The sequence below is a fragment of the Bubalus kerabau genome, chromosome 23 (assembly GCF_029407905.1).
Source record: "Bubalus kerabau isolate K-KA32 ecotype Philippines breed swamp buffalo chromosome 23, PCC_UOA_SB_1v2, whole genome shotgun sequence".
Taxonomy (NCBI): domain Eukaryota; kingdom Metazoa; phylum Chordata; class Mammalia; order Artiodactyla; family Bovidae; genus Bubalus; species Bubalus kerabau.
In genome coordinates this window covers 7620891-7638358 of record NC_073646.1, presented here as the reverse complement: position 1 = coordinate 7638358, position 17468 = coordinate 7620891, and the positions used below count along the sequence as shown (strand labels likewise).

Below are 17468 nucleotides of genomic sequence, written 5' to 3'. Positions count from 1 at the left end.
CAACTACTGAGCCTGTGCTCTAGTGCCCAGGAACTGCAACTACTGAAGCCCGTGCACCCTAGAGCCCGTGCTCTGCCAACAAGAGAAGCCACCACCATGACAAGCCTGTGCACCACATCTAGAGAGTAGCCCCTGCTTGCCGCAAATGGAGAAAAGCCCAAGCAGCAACAAAGACCCAGCACAGCCAAAACTAAATTAATTTAAAACATATATCATTAAGCAAATGGGGTAGACAATCCAACCCTGGTGGGAGCATTACATAATTAAAGGAAATAAGGAATGTATTATTCTTGGTCTTAGTACAGTGTGTGTGCTCAGTTATGTCTGACTCTTTGCGACCCCATGGACTGTAGCCCACCAGGCTCCTCTGCACATGGGATTTCCCAGGCAAGAATACTGGAGTGGGTTGCCATGTCCTTCTCCAGGGGATCTTCCCATCCCAGGGATCAAACCAACATCTCCTGCATTGCAGGCAGATTGTTTATCACTGGGCCACCTGGGAAGCACTTGATAAACATCAACTCTGCCACTTACTATGATGATTTTTTTTCATCTTCTTCTTACAAGCCTCCCTAATTGTTGTCTGGATAATTAACAGCTTTGCATGGATGTGTGCATATGTACTAAGTTGGTTCAGTCGTGTCCAACTCTTTGCGACCCCCTGGACCGTAGCCCGCCAAGCTCCTCTGTCCATGGGGTTCTCCAGGCAAGAATACTGAAATAGGTTGTCATGCCCTCCTCCAGGGGATCTTTCCCACCCAGGGATTGAACTCATGTCTCCTGCATTGGCATGTGGATTCTTTACTTTTAGCGCCACCTGGGAAGCCAGTTAACAGATGTACTAAAAGCTTAATAGGCGTTAGTAGCTGTTTTCATTTGAAACGTAAGGTTGTTTTCTGATTGTTTTGTTTTAAACCAAAGGCTGAGGTTTTGATGATGGGGAAACAACTCAGCTTAGTTCTGTTTTTCTTAGACATCTATAGTTGTTCCACTGACTTCTTGGGAACGATGGGTGAGGAAGAGGAGTCATGTGACCCAGACAGTCGGGTCCCTTGCAGGGACAAAGCCTGCTGCTTACCTGGGCAGCTGCACCGCCTGCCCCGGGTGGGAACAAGAGCAGTCTCGTGTGGCCATGATGAATCCGCTCTCCCAGGAAACACACAGAGGCCAAAGAATCAGAACACCAACTCACGTGGACCTTTTCAGACTAAGCTTTTATTTTTTTGATATTACAAACCAGTTTTCTTTATTCACAAACCACTGTAAGTGATATAAACACTAATTTCTAAAGACAGATATACACATTTTCTGGGTTTGCAGATTGCGTGAGGTGTGTGTTAAGTCACTATATGCCACACATGATAGTAATCTTTTTTTTTCCATAATTCATAATAGCAATAGTTATTTAGATAAATGAAAACATTCCAAATAAATACCGTTTAAAAAAATCCAAAATGTCTGTTTACATCTCTGACATACATTTTAAAATGACTTATTGGCCTCTTGGAGGAGTGCCTGACAACAGAGTCTGTAACATCAGCTGGCACCCACTTGCTCTAAATGATTTTATTAAAACTACATACAGTCATGGGGGAAAGTACAGCTCATCAATGAAAATCAAAACTGCAAATTAATTTTACTTGAACCAACACAGTAAGAATTCTATGTTTGTGATTCCAAATACAGTGCAAATTCTGGATTTTGAAATCTGAGAAATCATGGGAGACTTCGCTTGATTCTCCCAAACCCCCTGTTCCTTCCACCTCACCCCACTTTGGGGTTGGATGCCGTAGCCTCTTAATATGTCCTTTCCCTCAAAAACATCAACCAGGCACCCGTTGTCATAACACCTTCTTCCACGTGGGGGAAGATGAGAATGTCTCAGGAATGCTATCAAGCACCCTCTCCCCTCTCCCTCCCCGACTGGTGAAAAGAAATATTTTTCTCTGCTTTTGGCCGCCAAGCAGCAGTTTTTTCCCCCGTTTCTCTCTCTCTCTTTTTTTTTTATTTTTTGTTTTTTTTTTTTATTTTTTTGCAAGATCACGGTGATCTTAGATAGCAAAGCTACAGAAACTCGGTTTTCAAATCTTGTGAAACTTTATTGATGGTTTAATATCCAACCGATCTTACTGCATGCACATTGGATGACAAGAGAAAAGCTGGATCACAAACACTTTTTTTTTTTTTTTAAAGTTTTGTCTGGTTTTGTCTTAAAGCAGAGTTGTTACAGCGGATTGGCAGGTTCACAGCAGTGAGTTGAGAGCTTTACTAAAGTGCGTGCCGTACAAAGGCCTGCACTGCACACATGGAAATTGTTAACTATGGCAGCAAAACTACTGGGGACCACTTGCTGCAGGATATATATATATTTTTTTATTTAAATACAAAAACAGGAAGATCCGTGACAGATACCCCAACTGAGATTAACTTTGTAAACAGAACAACATGAAGAGACTTTGAACAGAAGAAATATACAGACAAACTGCAATTTTTCGGATGCGTCATTTTGGCCCTGCTTCCGAGGTGGGGGGGAGGGGGTCGTTCTTTAGGGGATGTTGAGGGTGGACCTACTTTTTTTGCTTCCTTTTGACAAGTGTCCTGGGCCTTGGAGACAAAAAAAAGAAAACTAAAGATATTGATTTGAGAAAATCCTTGGGGATCGGGAAATAAAATGGGAGGGCGGGCTCTCACGGACTGAAAAATTGCAGGTTGCTTACACAACACGGTCATGTTTCAAAAAGTACCAAGCGGATGAAAATACCATGATTATCTCTACCCAATGATTGCAATACTTGTAAAATGCTTCTATAAATCCGAATATGATTATCATGTAATTCCATAAAAATTATACGTCTTGTCTGTAACAGTTGTTCTACGAGGCTAAAACTAAAGCTTCGAAAGACTGTTTCTAGAACTTAACAACGCCACTGCACAGATGTAAATTTTATACATTTTTTTTTTTCACTGGTACAAAGAATTTAAGTTTTTATTACTTTCTTTTTTTTGGAAAAAAAGAAAAAAATAGAAACAGTGCTTTTTATCACCTTTTTATTAATGTTATTTTTTCCCTCCCGTAATATAAAAGTCAGCAATGATATCAATAATTTATTATACTGGAAGAAATATAAAAAGAATGCTTGCGGATGGCCTAACTAGCAGTCTTTTGCCTAGATAACTAGTGGCTGGTTAAGAAGCTGAATACTGCCAGGTGGAATGGTTGTAAAGGGTGGGTTTGCACAGTTGCATTCAGCTTGGATGCACAAGTGTTTCTAGAAGCATCCTCTTAACAACCTAACCTTTGGCTTGAACTGACAGTGAGTAACTTAGAACCGTTGCTATATGGACGTTGGTGCAGTGGGTCGTTTAGATTCATCAGTTACTTTTTTTTTTTTCCCTTTCAACCAAACCCCAGTCCCCACCCCCTAGGTCCCTCCCACCCTTCCCGTTTCATAAAATAAAATAATGCAGATGCAGAAAAGAACATGACTCCTGTAGTCACTTACACTCTTTCCCAACAGCTGATAACCCCAGTAGCTTAATATTCAGCATATATAATTTCATTTACAGAATACAGCACTCTGGATATGGCCCTATACCAGTGTTTAGTCATAGCTAGCATCTCTCTAGATCAACCACAAAAAAAAAAAAAAAAAAAAAAAACTGCCTACAGCCAGCAACCAAACTACAGAACCTTCGGAAATGAAAGACCCACAATATTAAAATACACAGAACAAAATATCTGAGGTATAAGATAAAAAATGTAATTTTTTTTCCTCTTTTTAATTTAATTTTTTTTTTTAGATGCTAAAATGATGCACTACTGCATGTATTGCAATACCCAGGCCTCGGAAAGCTTCCTTTTCCCCACATTGGAAGGTTTTTTTTTTTTTTTTTTAATGGTTTTTGTCATTTAGTATGGAGCAAAACGGTTGTATCCCCCTCGGTATATACTAGCCTGCAATGAAGAAAGAACGAGACCCACATCGTCAGCATGGCTCCTAGTCTTGGCATCAGTCAAGGGTGCAAAAGCATTCTGAAACAAAGCAATTTAAGGGGTGTGTTTTTTACATTTTCCTTTTGCAACACGTGGATCATCAAAAAAGACTACTATGTGAAAAAATAGACACTCGGAAACAACCAATATGGAGGCGTCCCCTACCCATCCCGGGTCCACTTTTTAGAGAATTGAAGATACTGCCAAGCCTGACCTCTCCCCACCTGCCAGTCGCTCCTTACAACAAAAAATCCCTGTAGAACCAAATTCGGGCGGCCAGTCCTGGGAGCTATAAAGGACTCTGAAACAAATGGGCTGCTGAAGGATTGATGCTGTCTCTTATTGTTGGCTTGTTTGAGTCACTAACAATACTGTGTATCAAGGATGCAAAAGCATTCTGAAACAAAGCAATGTAAGGGGTGTGTTTTTTACATTTTCCTTTTACAACATGTGGATCATCAAAAAAAAAAAAAAAAAAAAAGACTACTGTTTGAAAAAATAGACACTCAGAAACAACCAATATGGAGGCATCCCCTACCCATCCCGGGTCCACTTATTAGAGAATTGAAGATAGGACCAATCCTGACCTCCTCCCCCCATAGCTCCTTATAACAAAAATTCTCTGTAGAACCAAATTCGGGTGGCCAGCCCCGGGAGCTAAAAAGGACTCTGAAACAAATGGGCCACTGAAGGATTGATGCTGTCTCTTAGGGTTGGCCTTCTGAGTCACTGATAATAATGTGCTCTGTTGGGAAAGGCTCTGTCTACACTCAAGATGTTGCATGCAGAGGACTTATTGAATGTCATCATTCAACCCTCTTGGCCAACACTTTCCCCCAGTGGACTGGGTGTTGAAGTAGAGTGGCTGAATAGCGAAAGTGGGATGAACATGTAAGTCCACTCTTTACTTGACTCAGCTGAACAATCTGTATGGAAGGTGTTCTTGAGAGGGGAGTTGTGCAGATGAATTACTGGATGTCATTGAGCTTGTGCAAAACATGATAGGTTTCCCAATTATGGCGGAATGTCTACCGCCAAGCTCCAGGGAATTGCCTAGCCGTGGATTTAGACGGCACTTAACTATCTCCTTTTGTGAAAAGTTTTGGCGATGCCAATGAATGCCTCTGGGGCTTTATCTTTAGGAGAAGAACTGATCCTCTTGATCTCAAGCAGAAATCTGCATGCCAAAAAGCTTTGTAATGATTGCATACGCTCTCACGTGATGGGCACGTCTTACTGTACGCTTTTAGTGCATAGAAGTTTGAACAAGTACAGGCAAATTCACCATCCCCCCCCTTCAACTCCCAGTGTTACCCTCCCCCCAAACCCCTCCCAAAACAAAAGCCCAGCCCCACTCCCACCAAAAAAAAAAAAAAAAAAAAAAGAACAAAAAGACAACTCCCAAACTGCTTCCTTCTAATTCCTTATGTACTAGGCACCCACACAAAGCGTGCCTCTCTCTCTATTTTCTTTCCTGGGCGACTATGACTTTAAACATGAATTGTAATAGGGGAGGAGAGGCAGTCAGATTCTCAGCTGCCTGACAGCAGAGGCCTGGAACTGTGCAGCTTAGCTCCTCTGAGGTCTGTGGTGGGGCTGGAACCTTGGGGCTATGTGAATGAGCGGCAAGGGAGGGAGGGAAAAAAAAAAGAAAACAAAAAGTTCTGCATTGACACTGCATTCCGTTAGTGATGGATTTCATTATCAACATGACTAATTATTCCATTAAGGTAAGTGCTTGGCTAGGTGAGACTTGCAAAATGAGAAATATAATAACTTACATGCACGACATTGCCAAGAAATTAAGACATTTATCAAGTTTACTGGGAGGATTAATGTGGCATTTTTTAGCTGCTGTTAGCACAAGAGACAAATTCAATTAAGGGAAAGTGAGAGGACGTCAGCCGTCAACCCATCCTGAGATCCCAGCTGGGGGGAGGGGCGGCCGGGGGCCGGGGGAGGGGGGCAAGGAGGAAGCGAGGAAGAGGAGGAAGCGGTACTCACCATGGCACCAACGCCGTAGGTGGGGGCTGGAGCAAGTGTGTGGTGGTAGGGGTCGGTAGCATAAACTCGTCCGTAACTAGAAGGAAGACAGAGGGGAAGATTAAGCCATAATATATGATTAACGAAGTAACAATAACAACCGTAAAACACAAAATACCAAGACAGTGTGGAGGGGCCCTATCCATCTTGAGAAATAAGAAACACATTCCAATCGGCCACATAACATGAGAAAAGTCCATCCTATACAACCATTCCTGTGTCCACTTAACATCGCTGGTGATAAAAGTACGTGGTGTGTGTGTGTGTGTGTGTGTGTGTGTTTCCTCTCTCTCTCAAACAACCCTTTCTACACTGGGTTGGAGGCAGGCAACAGCTTGAAAGAGTGGTTTTAAGAAAGCCAGGAACCACAGAGGACCCATTATAATCAAGACAGATTGCCCTCTTTTCCTAACAAAGTTGTCACCAATCAAGTGAGACAGGGTGGGCCAAAAAGGACCCAGTCTTTACAGTTAGGGCCGAACATGTCAGAATGGGAAAGAACAGATGTATTCAAACAGAAGCATCCTTGAAGGCTTTGTGGGACCTCCCCCCCCCACTCAAGAATTAGAGCCTGATTTGATTTTTGAGTCTATCACCCCAGAACTTCTATCTCACCAATCTCTAGCCAGGTTCTGGGAAGCGATACATTTTAAACAATATTTCTCTTTTTTTTAAAGTTTTTTTTTTTTAATATGGATCATTTTTAAAGTCTTTATTGAATTTGTTACAATATTGCTTTTGTATTATGTTTTGGTTTTTTGGCCACGAGGCATGTGGGATCTTAACTCCCTGACCAGGAGTGGAACCTGCATTGGAAGGCAAAGTCTTAACCACTGGACTGCCAGGAAGTCCCTTGAACAGTATTTCTTGATGACATTTCCTTATATCTGAGGATTTTTTCCTCCTCTCTCTACCATCCTCCTTCCACTGCCCTGATGCCCAGCACAGGCTTTAGAAGAAAAATGTAGAAGAGATGGATACCTAATGCATTGGATGAACAATGCAACTCATCAGATATTAGAGCTCAGAGAGACTGGGTCATTTGCTCAAAGTCACAGAGCTAGACAGAGTCAGAGCTAATCCTTGAATGTCTCAGGGCAACTCTCACGCTCTTTCCATGGTTCCAGATATCCTTCCTTGAACGGCCTGCCAGATATCTTGTTAGAGTTTGAATGCTGCTGTTTTGGTAATGATCACAGCTGAGATGCAGGTGAGGTTAGGTGAGGGTCTCTGGAAGCAAAGCCTGAAATGGAGATTCTTCCGCCCCTGATTTGTTGAGGGTGGTATGTTTAAGAGGAGGGAGAGGCAAGCAGCTCAGAGAAAGGGAAAATAGAGAACCAAGGGTGTATCAGTTCTGAGCTGAAAACTAACTTCTCCCTAATCCTGAGTTGCACCCCAAAGTTGATCCCAGCTGGAGGCAAGTGGGTTGGCTTTTTAATGCTCTTGTTAGTTAAGCATTAGCTGTAGACTTCCTAGAAGGGCAGAGGATAAACTTCCTAGTTGCAGTGATTCTTTGGGAGAGGGTAAGTCTCTGCAGAAAGAGGCAGTTGGGTACCATTGGTGACCAACATTCACATTGGCTAGGGGAGGGGTAAACCAGCCACTAGATGGGGTAGGTGTGAATTATCAATGGCTTTTGAATCTTGAACACTCCTTTAAGGAAGGAAGGAACAAGCCAGGAAGAAGTCATTGGTCTATACTATCAACCTTGGGGTCGAATTTGCATTGACTTTATTCTTCTCCTCCCCTGTCTTTCCCTACTTGCCTTCTAATCTTCCTTCTCATACTTGATGGATAAGAATGCAACCCTGTGTACGAGACAGCAAAAGAGACACTGATGTATAGAACAGTCTTATGGACTCTGTGGGAGAGGGAGAGGGTGGGAAGATTTGGGAGAATGGCATTGAAACATGTAAATATCATGTATGAAATGAGTTGCCAGTCCAGGTTCGATGCACGATACTGGATGCTTGGGGCTGGTGCACTGGGACGACCCAGAGGGATGGAATGGGGAGGGAGGAGGGAGGAGGGTTCAGGATGGGGAACACATGTAAACCTGTGGCGGATTCATTTTGATATTTGGCAAATCTAATACAGTTATGTAAAGTTTAAAAATAAAATAAAATTAAAAAAAAAAAAAAAAAAAAAAAAAAAGAATGCACTGGATAGATCTCACATCGTAAAGCCTGAGAAGGAAGAACCAGGGGGAAAACCTTCTAACTCTCAGGCTCTGAGTTAGACTCCAGATTGGGGGAAAAAAAAATGATTATACTAACCTCCTGATTCTGGGAAAGATTGAGACAGGAGGAGAAGGGGAGCAACAGAGAAAATGAGATGGCTGGATGGCATCATCAAATCAATGGACATGACTTTGAGCAAACTCTGGGAGATAGTGAAGGACAGGGAAGCCTGGTGTGCTGCAGTCCATGGGATCGCAAGGAGTCAGACACGACTTAGCGACTGGACAACAAAATACTACGCTCTCATTGGACATGCTTTACTCCCAAGCCCTCTGCTTGTTTCAAAGGTCACTGAGCTCAAATCATCTACATGAGTCTTCCGCCTGATCCTCAAAAGCATCAACATTCAGCATTCTCCTGATCCCCAAAAATGAACAGGAGTTACTTTTCTGAGATGAATCTCTCAGTGAAACTAACAAATAGGCAAGCCCTTCTTGCTTTTGTTCCTTGGGACATCCTTTGTGACTTTGACTCAGTGAAACTGCCTTTAATCAAAGATTCCCCCTTGCTCAGGGAGGAAAAAAAAAAAGCAGATGTATGTCCAAGACAGGGTGTGTTAAAGCAAGAAGAATGATGACTTTTTGAAATAAATCTTTTATTCATGGAGGTTACTCATGAAACTGGGGCGTTTACCCCTAATTAGAAGCAGCTACTAATAGGGAGAAAAGAACATGATGGATGACTTTGGTGTTGATTTTCATTTCATGAGAAAATAAAGTCTGTCATGGATCTGGAGGGGGAAAAAAAAGTAATAGGATTATTTTTAATGTATTTTTGACTGGCAAAGCTGGTTATAGGAACTGGCTATAAATTGCAAAAGTGAACTAAAAATGCTTGGATATTTACTAAATGATGCCACAGCGTGGTGTTCCTCCAAAACAAGCAGTAAAGATGCTAATTCAGAGCAATGATTAGTAGTTTTTTTTTTTTTTTTTTTTTTTAATTTGGGGACTGATTTTGCTGTGGCAAAAATGTCCCGTTTTGAGGAGACAACAGAGTAGTGATCTGAATGTGAAAAGGTAACCCCCCACTTTTCCTCTCACATCCTTTAATGGTCATCCATCGATAACTCTGGGCTGGGCGTCAGCCTCCAAAGAAAAATCAAGCTAACAGTTTGGCAGTGTTCCCTTCCAGGGCAGAAGAAAAAGAGCAGCGCCGAACTGGTCCTCATAAATGAGCAAGCTCCTTTTTGCTCCTCAGGGTGACCTCTACCTTCAGAATCCGATGGTTTTTATTATGATTAATAAATTTCATCTCCACAGAGGAAAAGGGACCATGTCAGCTCAAACTGAAAGCAAGGAGGCGTCTTTTCAAATGCTAATCCTGAAACACGCCCTTCCGTGACACCACCATTTAGACACAAGGTTATCAGGGAAGATGTGGACTGGAGCTCCACTGAGGCTGCGGGGATGCTGGCCACACCAGTGACCTCCGGCAGCGGAGCCCAGAGGAAGAGGGGTGGTTCCCAGGGACCTCGGCGGGAAGGATGGGGAATGCCCGGTGGACACCACGTGGGGACAGACCCACAACTGGCGTCACCCTGCGGACCAGCCATCCCCACCGAAGCGGACAGGTGTACAATCGGGCCCGATGCTCGCTGTGGCCCCACAGCCCACCGGTCAGAAATTATGGATGAAATCTGAGACATGTCCACGTCACTCACACTATCACCACCCTGACATAAACTGCTGGTATTTCATCAGAACCAAATCAGAAACAGTCATTTATATCTCTGTCTATCTGTCATCTATCTGTCTGTCTGTCTCTCTATCATCTATCACTTGTGTCTGTCTATCTATTATCTATCATTTATCACTCTGTCTCTATCATCTATCAATCATCTCTGTCTCTCCATCATCTGTCTACCTCTATCTATCTATCATCTGTCTATCTACCAATTATCTATCTATCTATAATCTGTCTGTCTATCTGCCTAGCTGCCTGTCACCTATCTTTCCATCTATTTAAATATAAACCTGTATCAGCCTGCTGCTGCTGCTGCTGCTAAGTCGCTTCAGTCGTGTCCGACTCTGTGCGACCCTAGAGATGGCAGCCCACCAGGCTCTCCTGTCCCTGGGATTCTCCAGGCAAGAACACTGGAGTGGGTTGCCATTTCCTTCTCCAATGCATGAAAGTGAAAAGTGAAAGTAAAGTCGCTTAGTCGTGTCCGACTCCTAGTGACCCCATGGACTGCAGCCTACCAGGCTCCTCCGTCCATGGGATTTTCCAGGCAAGAGTACTGGAGCCTAATCATACTTAATGCCCTTGCTTAAAATCCTTCAATGATTTCCCACTTATCGTAGAATAAAATCCAACTTGCCTGAGTCATCCCTGCCCTGCTCTCACCCCCATCTCACCCCCAACCCCACCCCTTGCTCATCAGGACTCCCAGGACGCGAGCAAATTCGTTCTCCCCTTGGGACCCTGGCCAGCTCATCTGAGCTGCTCCCTTTCATCCTTGACCTCTCAGCTCAAACGTCAGCTCCCCAGTGCTGCCTGCCTCCTTGACCGCTCTTTCTTAAGCACACTTTCCAACCACATCCCCATCCTTCACCTAATGGAGCAGATCTCCATTCATTTTGGTGACTTACTTCCTGAGTTGACTGTGTATCTGTGCCCCTTCTGGAATGCCAGCCCCACCCCCACCCCCAGGGGCTGGGCTGAGTCTATCTTGTTTCCTCCTTTCTCTCCATTGTCTAGCATAGCACTAACTATGGGGCAGGTGAATGAGGGAGCAAGCCAATGCCACTTGTTGAGTGAAGGAGAGATAAGGAGAGACAAGAGGCCTGGGAAGACCTTGGTATCCACCATAACCTTTCTGTCAGTAGCCACGATCCTAGGAGCTATGCTTTCTGAAGATTCTACATCACTTGCTCCCAGAGACAATCAAAACACAAGATGCTCAGAAGAAAAGCTCCTTGAGTCTCAAAATACACAGTGTGTTATTTCCCATCACCCTTGAGAGTTTACAGAGGCCAAGTTGCCATTAAGTTCATCACTCCATTTTCCAGGGGATCTTCCTGACCCAGAGATTGAAACCGGGTCTCCTGTACTGCAAGCAGATTCTTGACCGTCTGAATCACCAGGGAAGCCCAAGTTCATCGAAGGGAAAAAAACAGTCAAAGTAAGACACGATAACTGCTCTGCTGTCTAGTTTGCTGTAGCTCAAGGCCATCATGAACCCTCGTCTGTTTTTGACCTTGCGACAAGAAAACCAGGAGGCTGGCCTGCCCCACAGAGGACAAAGGCTTGGAGCCAGAAGATCCAGATTCAAGTTCTCCCTTTGCAGTGTCCTTGATCAGTGATGCAGGGAACTCTCTGAACCTCATCTTCCTTGTTTGTAAAATGATTTCTGCTCGGTCTGAGCTCTGCCTAATTCACAGGTAAAGTGCATGAAAGGAAACCAGGGGCATTTAAAAGCCATCTACAGAGAGGGGAGATTATGATACAAGGGTTCTCCTACAGAATTCCATAAGCCGACCTCTCCTGCTCAGCCGTTTGGTCTGCAGAAGCACCCAAAGGATCAGGATCGCGTGTAGTTCTAGCGATCAACTCACGGATGCTTTCGGAAGTGAAGCTCTGTCTCATTTATGGGTTACACACGTAGTTTCAATGGCTATATTTGAACTTGATATGCTGGAGTGAAATGAATATGTAAGCTGCCTGTTGAATGGGAAATATGAACCCATGTTTGTGAAAGAGCTTTGTCAACTCGACTGAGAAATGTAAATACTACTTATTTTTAACATCTTCTAAGTCCAGCTGCAACAAGCTGGGTGTGAATGAAATACAGTAGGGCCATGTGAGTACTGTGCCCCTGGGTTCTAACAGTCAAGTGATTTTCTTATAGGGGCATAGGAAGAACACTGTCATTAACTTCACTCCATAGACTTCACTCTGTATATTTGAAGTCACAGTCTTTATGCTCCTGAGAACTTTTATTCTTATTTCAGCCCCCACGCCTCCTGTCCCAAAGATAGCTGGGGCGGGGGGTGTCCCTGGGGGCAGAAAGATGAATAAAATAGGCTCAGTCCTCCGATGGGGCTCCCAGTGTGGTGGAGCTCTCCTAGACGGTCCCAAGGCAGCAAGAAGGTGCCAACGCTCGAGTCCCCACCATGATGAGAAGCGCTACAGAGTATGCATTCAAACCAGGATCCCTGACAAAGGGTCAAAATGCGCACTCCCAGAATCTGCAACGCCGTTAGAGCTATAGTGCCTTCATAATCAGATCTAAGATAGAGTCTGGAAGGTATTGGGAGCTTAATACACACCAGCCACACACCTCCCATAGAGTGTACAAAGAGGGCCCTAAACACAGCCCCATGGTCCTCATGACCTGCTATTTGGAGAGCAATGGTTTAGCCAGGAAATGCTCCCCTTCCTGCCCCTGTGGTCTCAGACCTCAATACTCAGCTGGCATTGGTGAAGGCACTCACTAAGGAATATTCCTCTATGGCGACTGCAGCTTTCTTCTAGTCTCATCTAGGCAATGACTTCTATGATTGTAGACCACATGGGTGACCAGGGCTTTTCTAAAAGCTTCCCAAGACATGCAAGTCAGAAAGCAGAATCAATCCCATAACTCAAAACCTCCAAGAAGGACAGAGTAGAGGCAGAAGACATTCTCCAAGAGGAGCTAAAGAGTTACCGCAACCTGACGCTGACATTTCTGAACTCTCCTGTGGCTCACTTCCTTAGCTTGGATTTGAAATGATTATCTTCGCGGATTGCCTTTTTCAGTCTCATGATTCTTTTCCTCCAAAGTAGCAGGGATGGACTTCCCTGGTGGTTTAGTGGTTAAGAGCCCGCCTGCCAATGCACAGGACACCGGTTTGATTCCATGGGTTCGAGGCCCAAGATTCCACATGCCACGGGGCACCTACTGAAGTCCAGGCACTGAGAGCCAGAGCTCCACAACAAGATAAGTCACCCTGATGAGAAGCCCGCACATCGCGACTAGAGAAAGCCCGCGCAGCAACAAAGACCCAGTGCATCCAAAGAAATAAATGCATTTGTTTTAAAAGACTAAGAGAATTTCGGCTTCTGCCCTCTCTCTGTTCCACGTGGGGTTCCTCCAGTAAAACCCCTGGAATACCTGCGTCAGAACTACTCCCAAATTGAGTTGTCCTTCTGAAGCCATGGGTACAGCAACCTCCAAGCCCCATGTAAGCAGATCAATGGTTTTAACGGGATGAGAGGGAGACAGATTCTGGGCCTGTATACTAGAGATGTCCCGCTACAGTGCGTATAGACACACACACACACATACACACACACACACAGAGGCAAAATTAAAACATAAAGTTAAAACACATTGGAAGGACTGATGCTGAAGCTGAAGTTCCACTATTTTGGCCACCTGACGCAAAGAGCTGACCCACTGGAAAAGACCCTGATGCTGGGCAAGATTGAGGACAGGAGGAGAAGAGGGTGACAGAGGATGAGATGGTTGGATGGCGTCACTGGACATGAGTCTGAGCGAACTCCAGAAGATAGCGAAGGACAGGGAAGCCTGGCGTGCTGCAGTCCATGGGGTTGGAAAGAGTCAGACACAGCAGTGACCGAACAACACGACATACTACCAATGTCCAGGTTAACTGTCGAAATATTTTAATTCCAGGTGAGCATCCTTGCTGCTAAGAGACCCATTCCTGGGGCACACATACTCTTTCAATATTCATTGGAGCAAAATGAATGAAAACGTGGCTCTCTGATAGAAATATGGTAAGAGCCACAAAGACAAGCTACATAGGACATTGTAATTTTCCCAGTAGCCACATTAAAAAAAATAAATGGAAAATAGGTGTCATTTATTTTTATATTTTAATTTGATCCAACAGATTAAAAATAGTATCATTTCAATGTGTCACTGACATAAAGATAATGCATGACATACTTTACATTATGTTCATACTACACTGTTGAAATCTACTGTGTATTGTATACTGAGAGCTCATGTCCACATGGACCAAGCACGTTCCAGAGGGCTCCATGGTCACATGGTAATCGGTCGCCATGTTGCAGAGAACGTCTCCAGAAAAATCTACAGAATGTTCTCCTCATTGAAAGACAAAAGATTCCTGATGGGTCAACTCAATGTTTCCTGGAGTGTGAGCTGAGGTCTCCTCTGTGAGAATGGTCTGGGGAAACTCCTAAGAACTTTGATTGTCAGGCTCTATCTCCTGATCTAGGAACAGGAATTTCTGAGGCAGGGAGAAGGCAGGATGGAGTGGAATCTGTATTTTTTATTTTTTTTTCAGTTTTAGTACTTTTCAATTGAAGTATAGTTGATTTACAATGTTGTGTTAATTTCTTCTGTAAAGCAAAGGGATTCAGTTACAGATATATACACATTTTAAAATATTCTTTTCCATTATGCAGATAAGTTCATCTGTACCATTTTTCTAGATGCCACATGTAAGTGATATTCTATGATGTTTGTTTTTCTCTTTCTGACTTACTTCACTAGCTGAAATAGGGACACAGATGTAGAGAACAAACGTAAGAATACCAAGGAAGGAAGGAAGGGGTGGGATGAACTGGGAGACTGGAAATGACATATATACACTCTGTGTATAAAATAGATAGCTAAGAAGGACCTACTGTATAGCACAGGGCAAGCATGCTGAAAGCTGCTCAGTCGTGTCTGACTCTTTGCAACCCCATGGATTGTAGCCCACCAGGTTCCTCTGTCCATGGGATTCTTCAGGCAAGAATACTGCCATGCCCTCCTCCAGGGGATCTTCCTGACCCAGGGAATGAACCCATATCTCCTGCATATCCTGCATTGCAGGGGGATTCTTTACCACTGAGTCACCGGGGAAGCCCACAGCACAGTGAACTCTCCTCAATACTGTATAAAGACCTAAATGGCAAGAAAATCTAAAAAAGAGAGGATATATGTATAACTGATTCACTTTGCTGTACAGCAGAAACTAATGCAACATTGTAAAGCAACTCTACTCTGATAAAATTTTTAAAAATAAATAAATAAAAATATTCTTTTCCATTACGGTTTATCATGGGATATAATTCTCCATGCTGTACAGTAGGACCTTGTTGTTTATGCATGCGTAATAATCTGCAGGTGATCATCACCCAATCTGACATCTGACACCTGCTGTTGTATATTTTTTTAAAAAAAAATCTGCCCTGGTTAACCCTCCCTTACTCAGGCTAGTGCAGAGCTCTCTAGACATTATTAATGTTCATAAGTAAACTGATAAAGACATTTCATTTTTAGGAGGTATCATTATTGCATGTAACAGGCTTTGAACTGTGTCCAGTCCACTGTAAGCACTCAGTCAACACTTGGAAGATCTTCACTAAATTCCTTTCCCTGCATGTTCCCTTAGCACCCTGTGCTTCCCCTATTAGAACACACATCACACTTTACTGGAAACAGACCAATTAACTACTGATCGTTTTGCTGCATGACAACTTTGCTGAATAATCAGATCACCAAAATGGAAAGGAGAGACCCTTAGATGAAATTTGCTGAAGGATCAATTAGAGGAATGGTCAATTTAGAAGTTTCTTCTAACTAGTATCTGAAGTCTTAGTGCGGCTGCCTGGGTGTGCATGTATGTGTGTGTGTGTGTTCAGGTTAGTGGGGAATAAAAAGATTGAAGGGGGTAGTGATACTCCCCACTGTGGCCCCAAACTTGATAAATAATGTCTCTAATAAAAGTGGACAGCAACCCACCACCCCAAGGAGACTGGTTTCAGCAGCGTTTGCAGGTGTGTTGGTCCAGGCTTCTTCCCAGGCCCCACGTGTCTGTATTGAGTGCTCAAAAAGGACTGAGAGTCTGTCCCTGGGCTGGCTTCCCAACCAACATGATGGTACCTGGCATGGTAGAAGGCGTGAAACTTGCTGCCAGATGGAGACCCAGCCTCACCTGCATCCCAGAGACACATAAACATGTGCACATGCTGCCCTGGGCAGGCGGCAACTGGTAGCCAAAACAACAAGCTCAAAGTGTCTGGTACTTTCCAGGGCATCGTTTATCTTCTCTGTCAATTTTTAGCCACTGCTTTTCAGCAAAGGAACGATTTCTGGAGAACTGCTCTAAAACACCCTTGGCTGGTGTCCCCCTCTGTCCTCCTGGATGTGCAGAATTTTCTCTTTGCCACTCAGTCCTGCGCCCCTAGACCTGGGCCCCACACGTCATGTGCTCAGCAGACACGAGCTGTATGAAGGAGATGGGGCCAAGGCAGATAAACTCCCACTGGACCATCTGTTTAGAGAATCATTTAGTTCCCTGGTGGTGGTGATCAGTCGCTTCAGTTGTGTCATAATAATCTATTGTTTAATGATATTATATTTTAATCTATCTACCCACTGCATTCTTGGGTACTCAGGTTGATAGCAATTTTTCAAAAATATTGAAGAAAATAAATATCTTTGTATATACCTAGTTATAATTGCTTTAAAGAAAACAATTAATATATAGCTAATCCTACTGCATACGTGTTCAGTCGCTCAGTTGTGTCCAACTCTTTGCAACCCTCCAGGCTCCTCCATCCACGGGATTCTCCAGGCAAGAATACTGGAGTGGATTGCCATTTCCTTCTCTAGAGGATATTCCCAACCCAGGGATCGAAACCGTGTCTCCTGAGTCTCCTGCATTGCAGAAGGATTCCTTACCCTTTGAGCCACCTGGGTCCCTCCAAATTTGAACAACTATGCCCTCTCCCCAGTTCATAAATACTAGTTTTCTAGAAGCAAGACAGCACGACTGAAGAATGCAGAATTCCACCTGGAGGTGAAGGTCAAGCATCCAAGGTCAAGATGAAAGGAGCACTTGGGGGCAGTGCAATTCAGTGGAAGGAACAGTGGCACCAGATAGACTCCTGTGTAACCATGGTAACCATGGCCAAGTTACCAAACCTCTCTGGGTTTGAGCATATTGTTCTTTTGAAATTTGCAAATAACGGTGATAGTAACCTCTGCCCCGCTGAGATACTGTAATGAATTTTATACACATGTATACATAGGTACATATATACATACATGCATATATGTATATACTGTATATAATTTATCATACTTGCTAGTACACGGACTATGCACAATAAATGACAGCAAGTTATGACTACAACGTGGGGAATTCAACAAAGTTTATCTGAAAGTGAAAGTGAAGCTCTCAGTCATGTCCGGACTCTTTGCAACCCTATGGGCTGTAGCCAGC

At 43.7% G+C, this 17468-nt stretch overlaps 1 protein-coding gene across 9 annotated transcripts in view; it reads right to left on the bottom strand.

Annotated features, from left to right (window-relative positions):
- Positions 1-2078: 2078 nt before the first annotated feature.
- The window catches only part of LOC129637986 (RNA binding protein fox-1 homolog 1), a 408351-nt gene continuing 392961 nt past the window's right edge, over positions 2079-17468 (bottom strand). For 4 of the 9 annotated variants that reach the window (XM_055562380.1, XM_055562377.1, XM_055562379.1 and 1 more), the window contains 2 exons: positions 5999-6074; positions 2079-4033 (listed from right to left, as the gene is read on the bottom strand). In XM_055562380.1, coding sequence (XP_055418355.1) covers position 4033; positions 5999-6074 — 77 coding nt within the window. In that variant the 3' untranslated portion in view covers positions 2079-4032. Of the gene's footprint in view, positions 4034-5402; positions 5605-5998; positions 6075-17468 lie in introns of those variants that run through there. The other 5 variants (XM_055562381.1, XM_055562374.1, XM_055562375.1 and 2 more) reach the window with 4 other exon arrangements.